Below are 18805 nucleotides of genomic sequence, written 5' to 3'. Positions count from 1 at the left end.
AGTACTTTAATTTATGTTTGTGGGAAAGATTTAAAATGAACATGTCTTTTCCCTTCCCTCATCAAGAATGAATCTTTCTTCGTGGCTAATTGAAATAGTGAAAAGGACTGACGCCTGGTCAGAGACCATAGCATTAATCATCTTTAATCCATCCCATTAAATTAATGGGATGTTACTCATTTAACTCTGACCTGGAGTTAGAGTTAATTCCTAAAATAAATTAACTTGAAAGAGCTGGCCCAAAGAGGAAGAAGGTGAGTTGATTAACTCATTTTAGGAATCCTTTCACCAATTTGAAGGATGAAAATCTAAGAGCTGATTTGTGGTTTTTTAAAAAACCTGGAATTCCTTAAACAGTCTTGAGAAATTAGAAAGCAATGTCAGAATTATTGAATGCATTCCATTAAACATATTGGAATACAAATAAAACAGGTACACTGTTATTGTTATGTCAGAATGTTTTGTAATTTCTTTAAATCTTACCTTTTATGTGACCTTTTTGTGATCCAAATATGGCCACTTCTTTAAAGAGAGGGCTAGCAGGCTCTTTTCAAACAAAGATAGTCTATAATCTCACTTAAAATGATACTTTTCTGGATTGGTAACATTGTGACCGTACTGAGGAAGACCACATCAGGGCAAAATGGGACTTCTTTATCCCTAATCTTTGTACTGAATTAGCAGGTGGCAGGTGCAGTTTTTTTATTCCTATAACATAAGCTGTACCTGTCAAAATGTCTTCTTTTATCCAAATGCTCAAAAATCTAATTGACTTTGCATCTGGTTATCCCACTTAGTGTGACATTGACTTTACCTAGTAAAGCAGTACTTATGGAATTTTCACATAATCAAAGACTAGGAAAAACTGCTTTAATTGGACAGTATACAGATCTCAAATTCATGCTACATGAAGCATATTTCTTTATCCTGGGAAAATGATTGACATTATAATACTTTGCAGAGTTAGACCTGCATACGGTTACTGATGTCACTATACTTAGACACAAATAAACTTGCATAGGATTGGGTTAATTTATGTAGCTTTCTTGAGCATGTGGCATTTGTAATAATTTTCCATACCATATCTTACTTGCGAAGAGCAAGTAAGATAATTTAAATGCCATTTATAAAGGAAACTATATTTTCTGTCAACAGGATGTAATGTGAATTAATCCAAAAAGAAGGAAATATTTTTAATAAATTATTTTAACAGAACATCTTGCTCACATGTAAATTTGGTAACAAGAAATTAATTTGGAATAATGAATTATACAGGAAGTTCTGAACATATTTGTGTTTATATTTGTAATTTTTAATTTGTTTAAAAAAATAGAAACACACAAAAGCTTCAAATTTGTGGCCCTTGAAAGTGAGTTCCAGTTAATACAGTGGGGCTTCCTTTCATGGATATGACTGTGATTTTAGTCATATTCCAATTTGGGGAGGGGGAGTTGCAAAAAGAAGGATACAAATTGGATTCATTGGGTAGGTAGATGCCTGATGTGAAACAGTATGCTTATTACTATAACCGTCAATTCATGTAACTTCCTGAGAAAAGAAACTATGACTAAATATGATCCCTTTTTTTCTGCAGAAAAGTTCCATATAGATGTGTTAACACTGCAGAGGAGGAAATGAATTGATCTTAATTATAAACTTTGTTTCTTGCACATCTTGATAATCTTGGAGAGAAAACTTACTTAATGGAAATTTGAGAAAGAAAGACTACTATGTTTCTCAGTTTTTGTTTCTAGAAAGGACTTTTTTGTTAGTTATTATTTGTAGTATGCTGGAGAGGAAATTAAAAATAGAATTAAAATGGTTCTAAAGTAGAATCTTTCATAGGGATTGAGAGGTCTACTTTATTAAATTCCAGTAATAAAGTTAATTATCAGCTGCTAGTAGAGATATTGAATACTTTTAATTAAAGACAGTTTTCAATTTTGGACAAAGGTTTCCAGCATATTCATCCATAAGAATCTGTATTTAGTTCAGCAAAATTGTCTAAGTGTCCAAACTTATAAATGCATGTCTCGGTCTATATGGGTGGATAGAGCCATTAAGATAATAAAAGCCTGGGTTTTGTTTTGTTTTGTTTTGTTTTGTTTTGTTTTGTTTTGTTTTGTTTTGTTTTGTTTTGTTTTGTTTTGTTTTGTTTTTCTTTCAAGTCAGTGTTGACTCCTGACATCTACCTGGACTAATCCCTGCAGTTTTCTTAGCAAGGTTTTCTAGAAGGAGGCCATTACCTCCTTCTTAGGAGAGTGACTGACCCTTAGCCTGGTTTTATGCCTAAAACAGGGCCAGAGCTCACAGTATCCCCGTTTCTAGCCTTAACTATTACAGCAAATTGTAATGTAAGAGCCCAAGCGCTTCTCATTTATTATCATTATCATGATCAAGATCAAGATATCATCCCAAGCTTTACTCTCCAGGAGGGACTGACTCTTCCACAAACCAGAGGGAACGAACTGAGAAGGCTGGAAGCTCTTGCCCCTGCCCCTCTTTGCTGCCAAAAAATGCTGCCACTTAATTTTTCTGCTGACGCTATTTATCATGCCCTCGAGAAAAATCTCTTGGGCTGTCAGGGGCAAATGTGTTACTTTTTAAAACTGCCAGTGGGCTGCCCAAGGCTGCATGGTAGACTGCACATTGTATAGACCTGCTTTAAACTAACATTTTGAAGACCCCATCGCTGTTGAGTGCTGTGGCAACTTCCTGAGCAGGAAATGGCCAAAGTTTTCCAGAATTGCTGACGAATATTGACATCTTGTTCTGAGGAGTTTTTACACAAATCAAAACTTTGGGGCCAGGTAATAAGACTGGTGCTCTTTGTTTGGAACAGTGCCAGCACTAAGTTAGAAAAGTGCAGTGTGTGATGATTCTCCTGGTGGTAGATTGACAAGTAAATGTCCTCTGTGATTCTTCCCAATGCATTACCCATTAGTCCTGGTTTGGGGAACAGGCAGTACAGCTGAGGATTCCCTTCTGTTCCCTGCTAATTGGCTAACTTTTTGTTTGATATATAATAAAAGTAAATACATCATTTGCTGCCTCATATTTTCCCTATGTCACCTGTGTTACCTATTTTACAGGTAATCCTTGATTTATGATCATAATGGAGCCCTGCAGTTATGCTTGTAAGTCATGACAGTTATAAAGCAGGTTACCACATGACTAGACCTGATTTTTACAATCTTTTTTGAAATGGTTGTTAAGCAAATGTGGAGGTCATTAAGCAAATGCAATGGTTTGTAAATGAACAGAGTAGTTGTTAAGCAAAACCCATTGTTTGCTACTGGGCAATTTTTGCCAGAATCCATAAGTAAATGCCAGTTTCTGACAAAAACATCATAAATCATAATAATGAGACTGCAGGACACTGCAAAAAGCCATAAATACAGGCCAGTTGCTGAATGCCCAAAATGCAGTCATGTGACCATAGGGAGGGTACATCAGAATTTGAAAAATGGGTTGTGTCTCTTTTGGGGAGGTTCATCCGCATTTCAAAATGTCACTGGCCACTGGTCATAAGTTGAGGACTACCTGTAAAAAACAAAAACTGGAATACTGCATAAGAAAGTGCTTGCTTCCCATTCTTTAAAAAACCATTAACATATACACATAGACAATGTTAGAAAATTTAAATGATGTCAGTCTGAAAAAGGTAATAAAAACAATTTAGAATGGAATTGAACATCTTCAGTGGCCAAAAAATCGGGTGGATACAGTACCTTTCTGGCAAATAGCCAGAAAGTAAATAGCCTTTTCAAAATAGCTATGCCTCTTGCAGCAGCAACAACAAGGAGTGACCACTTGTGCTTGAAACTCCAGTAAACCTGGGCCACATAAACTTTTCTCAAGTTTATTAAGATGGCTGGTGCAGTTCTACGCAACAATGACTGGGTTCACTGAGTGATATGCTTTGGTGGTAAAGATACTGCATCATAAAATACTTTTGATATCTGTACAAGGTTTTCTTGCCAAAACGTTTTGCTCTGAAGAACTTTCAAATCAACATATTGACCACAACTGCTAATAACACAGAGAAAAAAGCAAAAGAAAATAGAGGGGAACTGTTTTCTTTCCTGCTACATGAAGTAAAGGAACATAAGTCAATATATTCTCAATATCCTATAATCCATAAATACACTTGCTTAATACTTTCTTAAAATAGCTGGCTCTCGTCAATTCTTAGGGCAGTGAATTCCATATGAAGCTCAATTATAGCATACAATGTTTGCTATAATTTTTAAAATAATGATTTTAAAAATAAACTTTTTGAAAAATGAAAAATGATTCCAACATCAGGCAGACTCAAAATAGTTCCATGAGTGGTTAATTTGTTGTTATTAATTTGATACAATTTCAAATTTCTAGATATAAATTTAGAGGGCTTTTTTCTGAAAGATTTCTATTCATTGCTTATTTCCTGAGTCTTTACTCTCTTTTTTCCCCAAATGCCATTTAGAGGTCTGTGAATAAGGTTAAGGAAGCCAAGTTTCCTCCAGATAATTCCCATGATTGCCATTCATTCTGATGTAACTCACTATGAACCATTGAAATTTTTTTCCAATATTTTGGAAAAATATTTTCAAGTGTACCAAATTGGGGAAGGCCTGGTGATAATTTGTGCATCTGAGTTCTGGCTTGGATATGATAAATTGTGCAAAATTCCTTCAAAAGTAGTCAGAATACACACCTATACTGTGGACTATGTCGTTCTTTACAATTCATTCCCATTTTTCTAAGAGGCAAAACCATCAGTGTAGTAGGCAGAATATAAAAATATTTATTATCAACTCTACAAGTTAAATTCTAAAGACCATTTTAGGGCAGATTAAACAAAAACATGCAAATTAATGGTAATATCATGAAGTTTACATAATCAGAGTTTTTATGGAGATCAGCTGTGAGATTAAGCTGTGTTGCTTAAGTCAAATCAGCCTTTCGCCTTTTGTAATTTATTTGCTTTACAGTACTAAAGCAATGTTTTGTGAACTTTGAAAGAAAGGTATTCTTGTAAAGTGGACTTTTATTTTCTCTTCATTCTCCACATAGCATATGTTTCTTTTTCTTTGAAGGGTAAAATAAAGTTATCTTTTCACATTTGAGTTAAGGATAATGTAAGGATAATTGTTACTCTCTTAAATGGTTAGAGATCATATCTGCTTTGCTAGAGTGTTAAATAGGTAGACAGGATTGTCAGACTGATTGGTAATACACATTTATGTAGAAGAAATTCTTACTGTCTTTAATGAAGCTTACTAACAATGTTATAGATTTGCAAATAAGCTCTACTGAAAATGTAGAAATCACAAAAAAGGCAGTGCAAATCTTGTTTAAATGAAGGTAATAGAATTCAATGTTCCAAATGACTTGGATGGAGGATCATACAATATTATTGCAATCTTTAAATTACTGAGAAATTCAAGGAATGTTTTCTTGATATTGATTGGAACTTATATAGTAGCAAATCTAAAACTACAAATGGAGCTGCAGCTTATTCTGGTTGAATTCCAATTGGGATACATATATGAAACATACATTGCTGCAAAAATAAAGTATTTTGTTGTATGAAGTATTCTTAATCTGTGACACTCCCTCACCTGGATATTAATAATGTTACATCTCAGGATCAAATAGTTTTTGATGTTTTCTTTGTTCTTAACTAGGATTGGGTGAGAATCTTGGCACAGAGACTATGGAATTTTAGCCTTTGGTCACTGCCTAGATACCAATTTGTCTATTATAAAGTGCTCACCCACTCCTCAATAAATAATAGGTAACTACTAATGGAATAAATGTTTCAAATCTCATTTTGGGGGGGATCCCAGTTTAGTCAGAGACCTGAACTGCAGGATTGAGTGACAAAAATCTAGCAGTCTTTATTACTCCAAGATTTTATAATTACATACATTTTACAATTATGTATTTCCTTTATGGAAAGTTGGGCATGACTGAAATTTGGAAATGTGAAAAACAAAATTTGAGATATTCAGTTCCAGCTTCATATATTGCAGTTTGGGCTGTGGATGTTTTAAATACATTTGTATCCTGTTCTTAAATGTAATAACAAGAACTATCAGAAAGACAGAAAAATAATAAAATATTTATTATTTATCCATAGCACAAGAAGGAAAGCAATAATGTTGAAGAAGTGGATCTTACCTGTTTATGTACAACTTAATTGATGTACATTTATAAAAAACATAATATCATTTCAGTTGTCAGAAGATTCTGGAAAAAACATCATTTGGTTACCAGACAAATCTAGTTTTTAAAGATAATTTACATTCATATGTACTATAAAATAAATAAATATAGATATATATATATATTAAAAATACAAACTATAATATTACCAAAGATGAACTGTTTTAAATTTCTTGATTTCAATATAAGGATATTGCATATTTACAACTTTCTCATGGACATCAAGGTTCTTTGATAAACTGTAGCTTTGTTAATATCATGATAATGAGAGCTATTCCCTTTTGTTTGCCTGCTAGTTTGGAATATTTATTAGAAGACAGGTATAGTGAAGTGAAATCTGCAGAAACAAAGCTGGTTTCATGTGCACAACTGTGATGGCTCATGCTCTATATCTATAGAAAAATCAACTTTTATTTTATTATTTATTGATTTTTAAAAAATTATAAGCATCTCTTCTCACAGTTTGTGACTCTGGCTGGCATACAACAATAAAGATAAAAAGAAAATCAAGATCCAAAAAAAAAAAAAAGTGAAAACAACACAAGGAAACAAATACAGGTAGTCCTTGACTTATGACTACAGTTGAGCCCAAAGTTTATGTTGCTAAGTGAGAAATTGGTTAATTGAGTTTTGCCCCATGTTATCACTTTTCTTGCCACATATATTAAGTGAATTACTGCAGTTGTTACATTAATAACATGGTTGTTAAGTGAATCTGGCTTCCCCATTGACTTTGCTTATCAGAAGGTCGCAAAAGGTGATCACATGACCTCTGGACATTGCAACTGTTGTCAAGCATTTGAATGTAAATTATGTGACCATGGTGATGCTGCAAAGGTTGTAAGTGTAAAAAATGGTCATAAGTCACTTTTTTCAGTGCTGTTGTAACTTTGAACGGTCACTAAATGAATTGTTGTAAGTCGAGGACTACCTATAACTAATATATATTATAAGCAACATATACTGAAGGTCACTGATGATAATGTACACTTTCATACAATGGACTCATTCAGCATTCTGGTCAAATGTATGCTAGAAGAACCAGATCTTTCTGAAGTCTATCAAAAGTCAGGAACAACAATAAAGAAGGCATATCTGCATCATTCTTATATCTAAATATATTGATCCTTTTGCTAGTGAAAATATTATGGATAGAAGCAAAGTAGAGGATTGGAATGGAAATGTGAACATTTTACATTTGTTGTTAAACAGTTTAACTCATGTTGAATTAATCACTTACAAGTGCTTAACATTAAATGCTATATAGCCTCATAATGATCCATATGGATATCTTATGGCATGAATATAACATATATTCCATATTCATATGAACATGTCTATTCCTGTGAATCTTTCCATATGCGACTAGTTCTATCATTGAGGACAATGAGGAGCAGGCTTGCTGCTCTAAATAAGACTCCTGTGCTCAGCTGATAGAGAGTGCTGTTGTGTTGCTGATAGTGAAGTGTACAAGTTTTTATGCATCTTCATCTCTTTTACTTACGGGTTCTGTGGTATTTTAAATCATAGGTCAAGACTCCTTTTTGAAGCGATGGAGTAGTCCGTTCTTCATTTTTCCACGAGTGCCATCAATATGTAGGATGTCAATGGGCTTAACTTTCAGTAAGAGAAAAACCCCTACATTTTCCCTCTTCTGAATTCTGTGTAGGCATTTGCCAGATAAATGTTTGCTAAAGATTCACCAGTGCCCAAGAGAAATGTGTGTTAAAAATATCCAAACCTTGTACAATGTAGGGGTGGAAAATCCATAATAGATTCAGAAGTATCTGTCTGAATAAAAGAGTGACAATTGAGTAAAATTGAAGTAGAAAATAGAGATTGGTCTTTTCTCAGGTCTAAAGGTCTATGTAATTCTTGTATCATGTTTCTTTAAAGGAATTCTGAGCTGTATTTTATTATTCATTTTATTCATTAAAAAAGTGACCCCAGTATTATGAATTTTAGCATGAGATAGACTTAACAAAATAATTCAACATAATTGAAAATAATTTAATTAATTTTAAAAATACCAAACAATTACTATCACTATAATGTTATCATTTTTAATAAAAAAGTTAAAATACTAAAAGCAGCATTCAGGAATGATTGACCTCAATTCAAAACTTGATTATTTAGATAATGTCAATTATTCAGTCCAAGGGGAGAACATTTTTTGCTCAGGTACTACATATTCCAAACCATTTAGGATTTTAAATGTCTTGAACAAAGGCCTATGGTTTCTTTCAAATTGATGTTAAATGGATTCCACAAGCCGTTCCTGACAGCTACATTCTACACTTTGGAGTTATAGAAATTCCCTAAGTTGAGACCAAGTCATAATGGTTTGTCCAGAATTCAATATAGCCTTCCCAACATCCAGATCCAACAGCTCAGAGCAGCATAACATTTGACTCACCAAACCGTATTTTTGCCTTACCGACAACTTGACACTTTTCTTTTCATATTTTTTGTTCAGCTTGGTAAGTCCCCAGCTAGCCAACTGAAGAAAACAGCATTCTATTAGAAATCATTTGTATATTGGTCTTCAAAGATAATTTCCAAAGTTTCTGTGACAACTCTATCAAGTTACAATTCTGTAAATGTCTGAAAAAAGTTACTGGATGAAGCCCTTAGTAGTTTAAAGAAGGTGAGAAAACTAAGGGAACCTGATCTGAACTGCATTTCTGAAAAGAGGCTACCTGTGTTACTGAATGAGTTCATTCTTATGTGTGCTGAGAATACCTGATTTTTATTTATTTTTTATTTTGCCAAAGAGCCAGCAGATGTCTATACAGACTCTTGAGAACTCAGACCTCTAGCCTTATGCTCCAAGGCCAGAGCTAGGCTTTATTTCTGCCTCACTACCTTGGGCATGCTTCTCCCTGGTGTTTGTGACCACTTAGCAACTTTATTCTTTGGAACATTAAATGTTGTAACAGAAGGGCAAGCAGCTTCCCACTATTTGTTGCATATCTGTGGAGTCAAGCCATCTGTCAGTAAAACAGAAAAACCTAAGTTCCTTTTCTCTCCAGGGTTCAGTTTGCTATTTTGGAGAGGGCTTCCATTCCCCATGTGGAAGAAAGCTGGTGTGGTTTGAAGCAAAGATGGTTGAAAAAGAGAGGGCCAAAAGACTGAAGCTGCTGTTTTGCCCATCTGCCACTGCTTGAGGTGTATTCATTATTAATGGAGGTAGTAGCGGTTGCTGTTCAGATATGCAGGCCTGCCTGGGTAAATGAGACATTCTTCAGCAAATTGCTTCGGTTTTTGATTGCTGATTGTACGCGTGTCACCAAGCTGACTCAAGGTTCATCGATGCATGCTCAGTAAATTAGAAAGAACATAACTATGGATCAGCCAAGAGAATGAATTCTTTGCCTACAATGACCCAGGGCCATTTAATTTTCTGCTTAATTTTGTTGCAGTCAGTTTGCATTTTGGGTTATTATGCAGTAGGAAATTAACAATAAATAACAAATTTGGTCCTCCTGTGCTTGTAATGATATTTTTATAAATCTTTGTAATGCTCTTTTTAAAAGGATCAAGGTCTGCACCAGGCTGATACCCCACAAATATGCAGGATAGGAAAGAAAGGAGAAAAAAAACATTAGTCCTGGCAGATAATCTCATAGTTAAATAGCAACTCCCTTCTCTTTCTGTTCTGTCAGCTCTCTCCTATGATTTTATATTTCACATTAAGTTTAAGGTTTTTCTTTTTCTCTTTTTTTTTTCCAGATAATTTGAGGAAAATGGAAACAGATGAGGCTCAAGATATGTCCCAAGTTTCTGGTGAGATGGGATATATAAAGAATATGACTTTTTAAAAAAGTGGGGAATCTCCCATCCAACTTCAAATTTGTTTGGTTCTCTACAAGACCATAGCATTTTTGTTATTGTCAGGACAGGTGCTTCAATATTTTGTAATGATTGAATGCAGATCAGGATATCATTAAGGTTTATCATTTCATATCAAACCTAGTAATGGATTTTTTTTAAAAAATTGGGAAAATGAAAAAGGAGACGTATAGCTGTTGGTATGCATAGATCTACTTTCTCTCACATAACAAGGAGCCTTTGTGACACATTTTAAATTCAAAACCAGATTGCAGCTTTTTTATATGAAACACAGCAAATATAAACCAAAGATATAATTCTTATTTTATCTATCAATATTTTTCTAAACTTAATGATCTTCAGTTTTATAATTAGTCTAAGACTAATTTGCTTAGATTTCCTTCAACTTGAATTTTCATTTTTATGCAGTAAAATTGTCTTACACAATTCTTTTGTGAAAGTGATTTGTTACATTTGGAAACAATTGTAAGGGAAGGCAGAAAATAACATGCGAATTGGAGATCTACTATAAAGACCTGGGTATTTCATAGTCCATTAAAGCTGGAATTTTAATCCTTCTAGATACCTCTACAATATATATTTCTAAAAACTGTATAAAACATTCAAGAGATAGTCATTAAAATGTACATGTTAAAGAGTAAATAATACCCAAATGCAGAAGACAAAATTAAGATTTTTATTGTAGCTAAGTAACCAATACAGAATATAATCCAGAATTTTAGAATTTTAGAAACACAGAATCATATGGCTGAAAGGGACCTTGGAAGTCTTCCAGTCCAACTGCCTGCCCAAGGCAGGAATCCTTATATAGGCCTGAACAAATAATTGTCCAGCTTTTCTTGAAAACCTCCAGTGGTGGAGCACCCACAACTCCATGAAACAAGCTGTTCCATTGGTTAAGTGTTCTCACTGTCAGAAAATACCTCCTTAGTTCTAGGTTGAATCTCTCCTTGTTAATCTTCCATCCTGTACTTCCTATCCTGCCCTCAAGTGCTATGGAGAATAAACTAACCCTCTCTTCCCTGTGACAGCCCTTCAAATATTAGAAAATGGCTAACATGTCACCTATAAAATTTCTCTTTTTTAGGCTAAACATATTTAGTTCCAATATCCATTGCCTCATGCAATTTAGACTCCAGACCCTTTATCATCTTTGCTGCTCTTTTCTGCATACTTTTTAGGATGCCAGCATCAATTTGAATTGGTGTGACAAGAACCGGATGCAGTATTCTAAGTACTATCACTTCTTGTGATCTTGATACTATCCTCTGTTGATGCAGTCTAGGGCAGTATTGGGTTTTTGGCAACTGTAGCACACTGCTGAGTTATACTTAAGTAATGGTCCACCACGACTCTCACAGGCACTATTGTAGAGCCTGTCACTTCCTATTCTGTACCTGTTCTTGTTTTTCCTGCCTAAATTACTAGACAATCACTTGTCTGAAATAATATAGGGTCTCCTGCTTGAGTGGGGGGGTTGGACTAGAAGACTTCCAAAGTCCCTTCCAGCTCTATTCTGATTGATATTTATACCACCAAACTGCATCTTATTGCATGGAGTTCAATGCTCAAGTCTGTCAAGTTCCTTCTGAATCTTGACTATATCTTCCAAAGTGTTGGCAATTCCCTCCAGTTTGATGTCATCCACAAATTTGATAGTGCCCCTTCAATCCCCTCATCTAGGTCATTTATGAAGATGTTAAATAACAAACTGAGTTAGAAGGGACCTTGGAGTCCAACCCCCTGCTCAAGCAGGAAACCTAATACCATTTCAGACAAATGGCTGTCCAATCTCTTCCTAAAAACCTCCAGTATTGGAGCATCCACAACTTCTGGAAGCAAGTTGTTCCAGTGATTAATTGTTCTAATTGTCAGAAAATTTCTCTTTAGTTCTAGGTTGGTTCTCTCCTTTATTAGCTTCCATTGCTTCTTGTCCAGCACTCAGGTGTTTTGGAAAATAAATTGACTCCCTCTTCTTTGTGGCAGCCCCTTAGATATTTCAACATTGCTACCTTATCACCACTAATTTTTCTTTTCATTAAACTAGACATACCCACTTCTTGCAACCATTCTTCATATGTTTTAGCCTTTAGTCCCCCTAATTGTCTTTGTTGCTCTTCTCTGCATTTTTTCTAGAGTTTGCAACATCTTGGATGCATTGTTACAAATGTGATCTTACCAAGGCATTACAAAGCAGTATTAACACTTCACATGATCTTGATTCTATCTCTCTGTTAATGCAGCCTAGGACTGCTTTGGTTTTTTTGGTAGCTGCAGCACACTGCTGGCTTATATTTAGTGATAGTCCATTAGGACTCCAAGATAGCAATAGCAATAGCACTTAGATTTATATACTGCTTCATAGTGCTTTTACAGCCCACTCGAAGCAGTTTTACAGAGTCAGCATATTGCCCCCAGCAATCGGGGTCCTCATCCTCCATCAGAAGGATGGAAGGCTGAATTAACCTTGAGCTGGTGAGATTTGAACTGCTGAACTTCAGCTAGCAGTCAGCTGAAGTAGCCTGCAGTACTGCAGTCTAACCACTGCATTACCTCGACCCTAGATCCCTCTCACTGTTACTATTGAGCAAGCTACCATCTATTCTATATTTATGCGTTTGGGTTTTTTTGCCTAAAAGTAGAACTGTACTGCGCCCAAGATGAAACCTTGAGGTAATCTACTGCATTCTTCCCTCCATCAGATCTACTCCATTGAAGTGTGAATAGTCAGCCAACTGCATAACAACTTAACAATTTAACAAGACAGAGTATAATCTTAAGGATGTCAGCAAGTATTACTCTTTATGTTAGACACTCTTAGGTTCTTTACTGTTTAGGCTTTTTAATAAGGTTGTTTCTGAGATGTAGAAACCCCAAATCACTCTTTAAGATTGCATTTTGAAAAAGAATGAAAAGCAGGTGATACGTCAGTTGTATAAGACTTTTCAGATTGTCTTTTTCAAATGGTGCAATAGATATTATTCTTCTGAGTAAGATCTGTAAAGTTGTGTACAAACCTATAGTAGAGCAGTTAGGGGTTTTCTTGGCACAGTTCACAGATTAGCATTTAGGATGCTTCTTAGCTATGTTCCCAGCCACTGTGATCCTAGATTGTCGATACTATTTTGAGATAGAGCCAGTTTACTTCCAGTTTGGCTATGTAAGTCAAAAGGAGTTATTTGGTCTAGTGGTTAGGGCACCTGGAGAGAAAATAAGAGACCATGAGTTCTAGTCCCTCCTTATCCATAAAAGCCAGCTGGTTGACCTTGGGCCAGTCACTGTCTCTCAGCCTAACCCACCTCCCAAGGTTATTGTTGTGGAGAAAAATAGGAGAAGGAAGGATTATTAAGTATCTTCACTGTATTGAGTTGTTTATTGACGAAATAATAAAGGTGTGATAGAAATTAAATAAATAAATGCATACATGCATACATACATACATTTCCAGATTTCAATTTGTGACAATGGAATTATGTGCAACTTGGGATAGATTGCTTTCTTTGCTGCAAAAACTCCTGCCTTACCCCATTCCTCAACACTTTAGTATGCCCTGGCCAGAATGCTACTGTCACACTTTCCATTGCTGGGCTGATCTCTCTTTCATGAAGTTCTTGGTATTACCTTCAATGAAAACAATTATGGGCCATTGTTCAATAATTCTGAAGGTTTACTGAAATTTGAGGAAAGGTAGCAATGGCTGTGTTAAATTGCTTTAAATTTCTCCAATATAAATTATACCCCACTTGCTAAATTTCTGCCTGTGATATCACCTAGATCTGGCCTAGAGTTGTGTTTCTAATCTAAGCCTACATAATAATGTTTGATTTCGTTTCACTTTGTGCTTCCCTTTTCATAGGTCTATATTAATATAAAATTTAATGTGGAGAGGGAGATTCAGAGAGTGAACCTAAAGAATTTTAAAATCTTGTATTTATATATAAGTGGCAAATTCAGCTAAAACCAAATTGAGGAGGAAATGAAATTCAATTTCTGCAGTATCTCATGTGTGTGGTTTCCTGTAAAAACACCTGCATCAGAAAGCAGGATAGGGCTTGGGTGGAGTAAGAATTAAGTTTTTAGCAAGTCTTTAGTAAGCCGGATGTTAGGAGAGGGACAACTGACTTGTGACATCACTTATTTTTCTCTAAGATTTGATATAAAAATTTGGAACAAATTAATAGAGAAAATTAGATCAAGATTAATAGGATTTCTATTTAACAAAGAAATACTTCTCTGAATTCCAACTGCAGGGGACAGACACTAGGCCTGGGCACATATGCAGCTTGTAAGCATCACAGAAAGAACTAGCTACCATTGACTAGTATAGGTAGTCCTCAAGCTACAACAGTTCATTTAGTGACTGTTGACTTATGACCATTTTTCACACTTATGACCTTTGCAGTATCCACATGGTCATGTGATTTACATTCAGAGGCTTGGCCAGCTGACTCAAATTTATGACAGTTGCAGTGAGTCATGTCATCTTCTTTTGCAATCTTCTGACAAGCAAAGTCAATGAGAAAGCCAGATTCACTTAACAACTGTGTGACTAATTTAAGAACTGCCATGATTCACTTAACAAATGAGGCAAGAAAAGTTGTAAAATGGAGCAAACTCACTTAACATATTTCTCACTTAACAACATAAATTTTGGGCTCAGTTGGGGTCATAAGGTGAGGACTACTTGAACTGGATATTCAGCATGAAACAATATAAACTATATATTTTTACAATACTGAATCCTGGCTAAAAACAACACCACTGTATTAATCCATTATGGCCTTATTCATTATGGGATTGGTGAATGCTTCAGCTCACAAGTTGGAAAAGGCAATGCACCTTGCCCACAGAAAGACATAATCTGAATTCATTATGGAGTTACTCATTATTTTAAGCAGACAGAGAATAAAACTGCTTTCTTTATATATTATGGGCAGTACAGTATTTATGAGAAGTAGAGTCTGTTTTCACCAGAGGGAATGCAAATAAAAAAAAGATAATTAATGTTGTCAATTATTTCCCATAAAAATCAAGTTTAACATTGTAAGTAGGGTAGTCAGCCCCATTAGATAAACCTGACTAGTAAGCCACAAGAAAGGCTAACACTACTTTTATTGGGATTGGCTATAATAACAGAATATTGCAAGTCTGTGTTGTTTATTATCTTCCTTCTTATACTTCAGTGAATCGGGGAGGCATATGCCTGAAACACTTCTGACTGTTATCTGTTTTGAACTTTTTTTAAAAAACGTCAGTCTCTTTTGTCTAGGTAACAGCATATTCACATTCAGTAATCTTCCTTGCTCTTACCTAGTAGATAAATGCAATTGGCTGATCAAGGATATAGTTTTTGCTTGTTTGCTTTTGTTTAAACCAGAAGAGAAATAAACAACTTGATTGCCAAAGGCAAGATTAGTGAACAGGTTTATGAGGAGAATTCCCTGGATATTATTCTGGAAGAAGGTGTGCATGGCCAAGGAAATGGATAGATTTAGAGATCTTTCCAGTTAGATTTTTACTAGCCATACTTTTACTTCCAGTCAGCACCTAGTGTGCAAGTGCCATTTGGAATCATCATTTCCCAAGACTTGACATAAACCTTAGCCTGTGTTTGAACACAACTTTTATATGCCTTGCAGTCCATGTTTACCAGATGGAACAAGTGCTGATCTACTTGCAGGGGAAATTTAGTAGAGAAATGCTGAATACTTGACCATCTGCAGTTCTCCCCCACACATCCCATTTCCCATTTTCTTCATAGTTTTTTTTTATTGTTCCGTGCAGCTGCAGTAAATTACTGGAGAAATAAATTGTGGGACATGCAGAGGAACGATACTAAGCTTAGCAGAGTAGGGGTTAAAAAGCATCCATCCTCCTGCCTGTTGATCCTTATTGTAAGTGCATTACATTTCCATTATTTCTACAAACATTTATAGTATTGTAACAAGTATTCTCTCTTCCAAATTGCACAAGTATATGAAAAAACACACCAGAAATATACATTTAATAAAAATCCTTTGACTGGCCAGGTCAAAGGACTGGCCATCCTTTTTACCCTGACACAGACAGAAGGGGCTGCAGGTCAGGAAGAGGGAAATGCCCATTTCTTAATTGACAGTTGGAGGAACGACAGAGAGATAAATTATCTGGATGGCATGTGGTTCCTATTTCAAGGCTGGAGCTGCTTTGCCTCTGTAACTAGTTGAAAGGAATCTGTCTCCTTCCATATGACATTACATTGAGTGCCAGGTTTGTGTTAATTTGAGTGAAAGGACATTTTATGAAAAATGAAAGTTATTGCCCCCATTTATGAAAGTTATTGCTAAGAAAGATAGAATAACATTTCCCTTGACCAGGTCTCTCCTAAGCACCTGAAGTCCACCATATGAGGAAAGAGAAAGGAGGGAAACATCTATTTCATCCCTTAGCAGGTGTTTTCGTTGGGGAGTCTCCTCCCATTACAAGTTCACATACTAAATGATAGGGTCAACAGCAATAGTGATGGATTATGAAAAGCATTTGGTCAAAGAGACAATGGAAATAGCTCAGTGAAATTGTGCTGCCTTCAGCATACAGAGCCTTAAATCAGTGGTCACCAACCTTTTTATCGCCGCGGCCCGCTGAGCGCGCGCAGGGGTGGGGGCACGGCCCAGGAGCTTTTGCGCACGGCCCATTGCGCACGGCCCAGGAGCCTTTGCGCTGCAGCGTTCATGTCCCCCGGCCGCTGCGCGGCCCGGTGCCAGGTACTCCATGGCCCGGCACCGGTCCGCGGACCGGGGGTTGGGGACCACTGCCTTAAATGACTTAGCCCAAGTTGCCTACTAGATTGCCTATTCCTATACAGGCCAATCTATGCTCAGACCTTCAATGGAATACCTTTTGTAAATCATGATACAAATAACATTAAATCGATAATGATTACTATTTTTGGATCTGTTATTGCAGCTGAGCCAGGACTGGTCCTTTTTTGTTTAGAGGAGGATTCAGAATATATATTTCAATGCAGGTTATACCATTTTAAATTTTTTAATGTTGCTATCTGTTTAGTGTCTGTTTTTGTAAGATGCCTTTTGAGAATGAGCACTGTGTTCATATGTGTGTTTGTGTGTGTGTGTGTGTGTGTATGGTATATACATACACACACACACACATTTTTATATATATAGTAAATAACTTGGGAAACAGCAGAAAAGTAGAACATCCAGATGTCATTAGGCAAGAAATCAAAAATGAATCTGCCATTATTGTATTCCTGTCAGTCATTTTCATTACAAGTGGCATCTCTAGCAAACTGTGATTTCATCAAAGTGACAATGTAAATGGGTGTGATGATCCTGATGTCTCACAAGCATATAAAAGTCATGACTTGTGAAAACTTGTAATCTCACCTCAAAAGAACATTCTGTAATCTAGCACTGAAGAATATGCAATTATCAAAGAGTTGGAAGAAATATTATCAATTAAAATTACAAAATTGCTGGTTTTAGCTTAAAAAATGAGTGAAGTAAGATAATGTTGATATATATAAAATAATACATAGTATCAGAAAAAATGCTTCTCAAAAATATTAGAAACCAGGAGCATCTACAATGTTAGATGATTTACAGATCATACAATTAAGATGAATACATGTTAAGTGCCATGTTAATACATGTTAACAGATAAAATATATAATAACTCAGTGTGTATATTCATCACATTTAATGGATGTGTCTCCTTGGAAATGTGCATATCTTAGCAATATGCTTATCATCATGTGCACTCCTTAATAGGTCTTGAGTAAGAATCCATATTTAATAACTAAATAATAAATTAATAATTTCCCCTTCTTTATCACCTGAACCTAATTTATTGCTGCTAATGGCAACAAAACACTGTGATTTCACTGTTTAGGAAAAGATAGGCCAAAATTATAAAGATACTTGAAGAACCATAGTTTGCCTTCTTGATTTGGAATAACAGATAAGCATTATTATATTTTATTTATAGCATTTCTTTCTACACCTAAAAGAGGTTAAGCTGTCATGTTCCTGTATATATGTGTAGATTAAGATATGTATATATGCCTATAGGAAGGGGCATTGTGTATGCAAGTGTCCAGATAGACATGGTCATAAATATAGTCCCTGAACAACTGATTCAGATCCTCTTAGTTCCCTCTGAGTCAACAATATTATCCGTCCTTCCTTTATGAAGTAGGAATAATTGTAATACATATGAGCCATTCAACAGGTAATGCCTAACAGATAGAAACTTCCTAACAACATGGGACTGAACAACAGGGAAATCCTTCTGCTCCCTTTGCCTGTGTAAGTAGGAGAAGGATCAACAGCATATTGGCTGACAAAAGGAAAAGGCAGAATGGTTCCATGCCTTAAAATAGCTGTAAATTTATATTTAAAATAGCAGATATACAGCCATAGATGGATTTGAAATGAGCTTCCTACATGATAAGCTTCCCATTCACACTTCTATTCCATTCCAGAAAGCAGTCTGTTTTGAAATGAGCTATTTCCCTACTCAATTGAAAATGTAATGACAGTGAAAATTCAACAATAGGTCATACCAGTGTGGGAGGCCCAGAGATTAAAGGGTGTCCTCGATTTATAACCATTCAGTAAGCAACCATTCAATTCAATTCGAATAGAGCTGAAAGAGACCTTGGAGGTCTTCTAGTCCAACCCCCTACTCAAGCAAGAGTAGGGGGTTGGACTCCCATATCATTTCAAATAAGTAACTG

General features: G+C 35.6%; 1 protein-coding gene across 8 annotated transcripts in view; it reads left to right on the top strand.

Moving 5' to 3' along the window:
• Positions 1-18805, top strand: part of IKZF1 (IKAROS family zinc finger 1) — an 80043-nt gene that overhangs the window by 8923 nt on the left and 52315 nt on the right. For 6 of the 8 annotated variants that reach the window (XM_087892356.1, XM_087892353.1, XM_087892357.1 and 3 more), the window contains exon 2: positions 9946-9999. The exons of the other annotated variants lie outside the window; for them this stretch is intronic. In XM_087892356.1, the coding sequence (XP_087748482.1) occupies positions 9946-9999 (54 nt within the window). The remainder of the gene's footprint in view (positions 1-9945; positions 10000-18805) is intronic. 8 annotated transcript variants of the gene reach the window in all.

The sequence above is a fragment of the Pantherophis guttatus genome, chromosome 4 (genome assembly GCF_059756535.1).
Source record: "Pantherophis guttatus breed Tessera chromosome 4, ASM5975653v1, whole genome shotgun sequence".
Lineage (NCBI taxonomy): Eukaryota > Metazoa > Chordata > Lepidosauria > Squamata > Colubridae > Pantherophis > Pantherophis guttatus.
The sequence above is the reverse complement of the archived record's forward strand: the minus strand, read 5'-3'. Positions and strand labels throughout refer to the sequence as shown.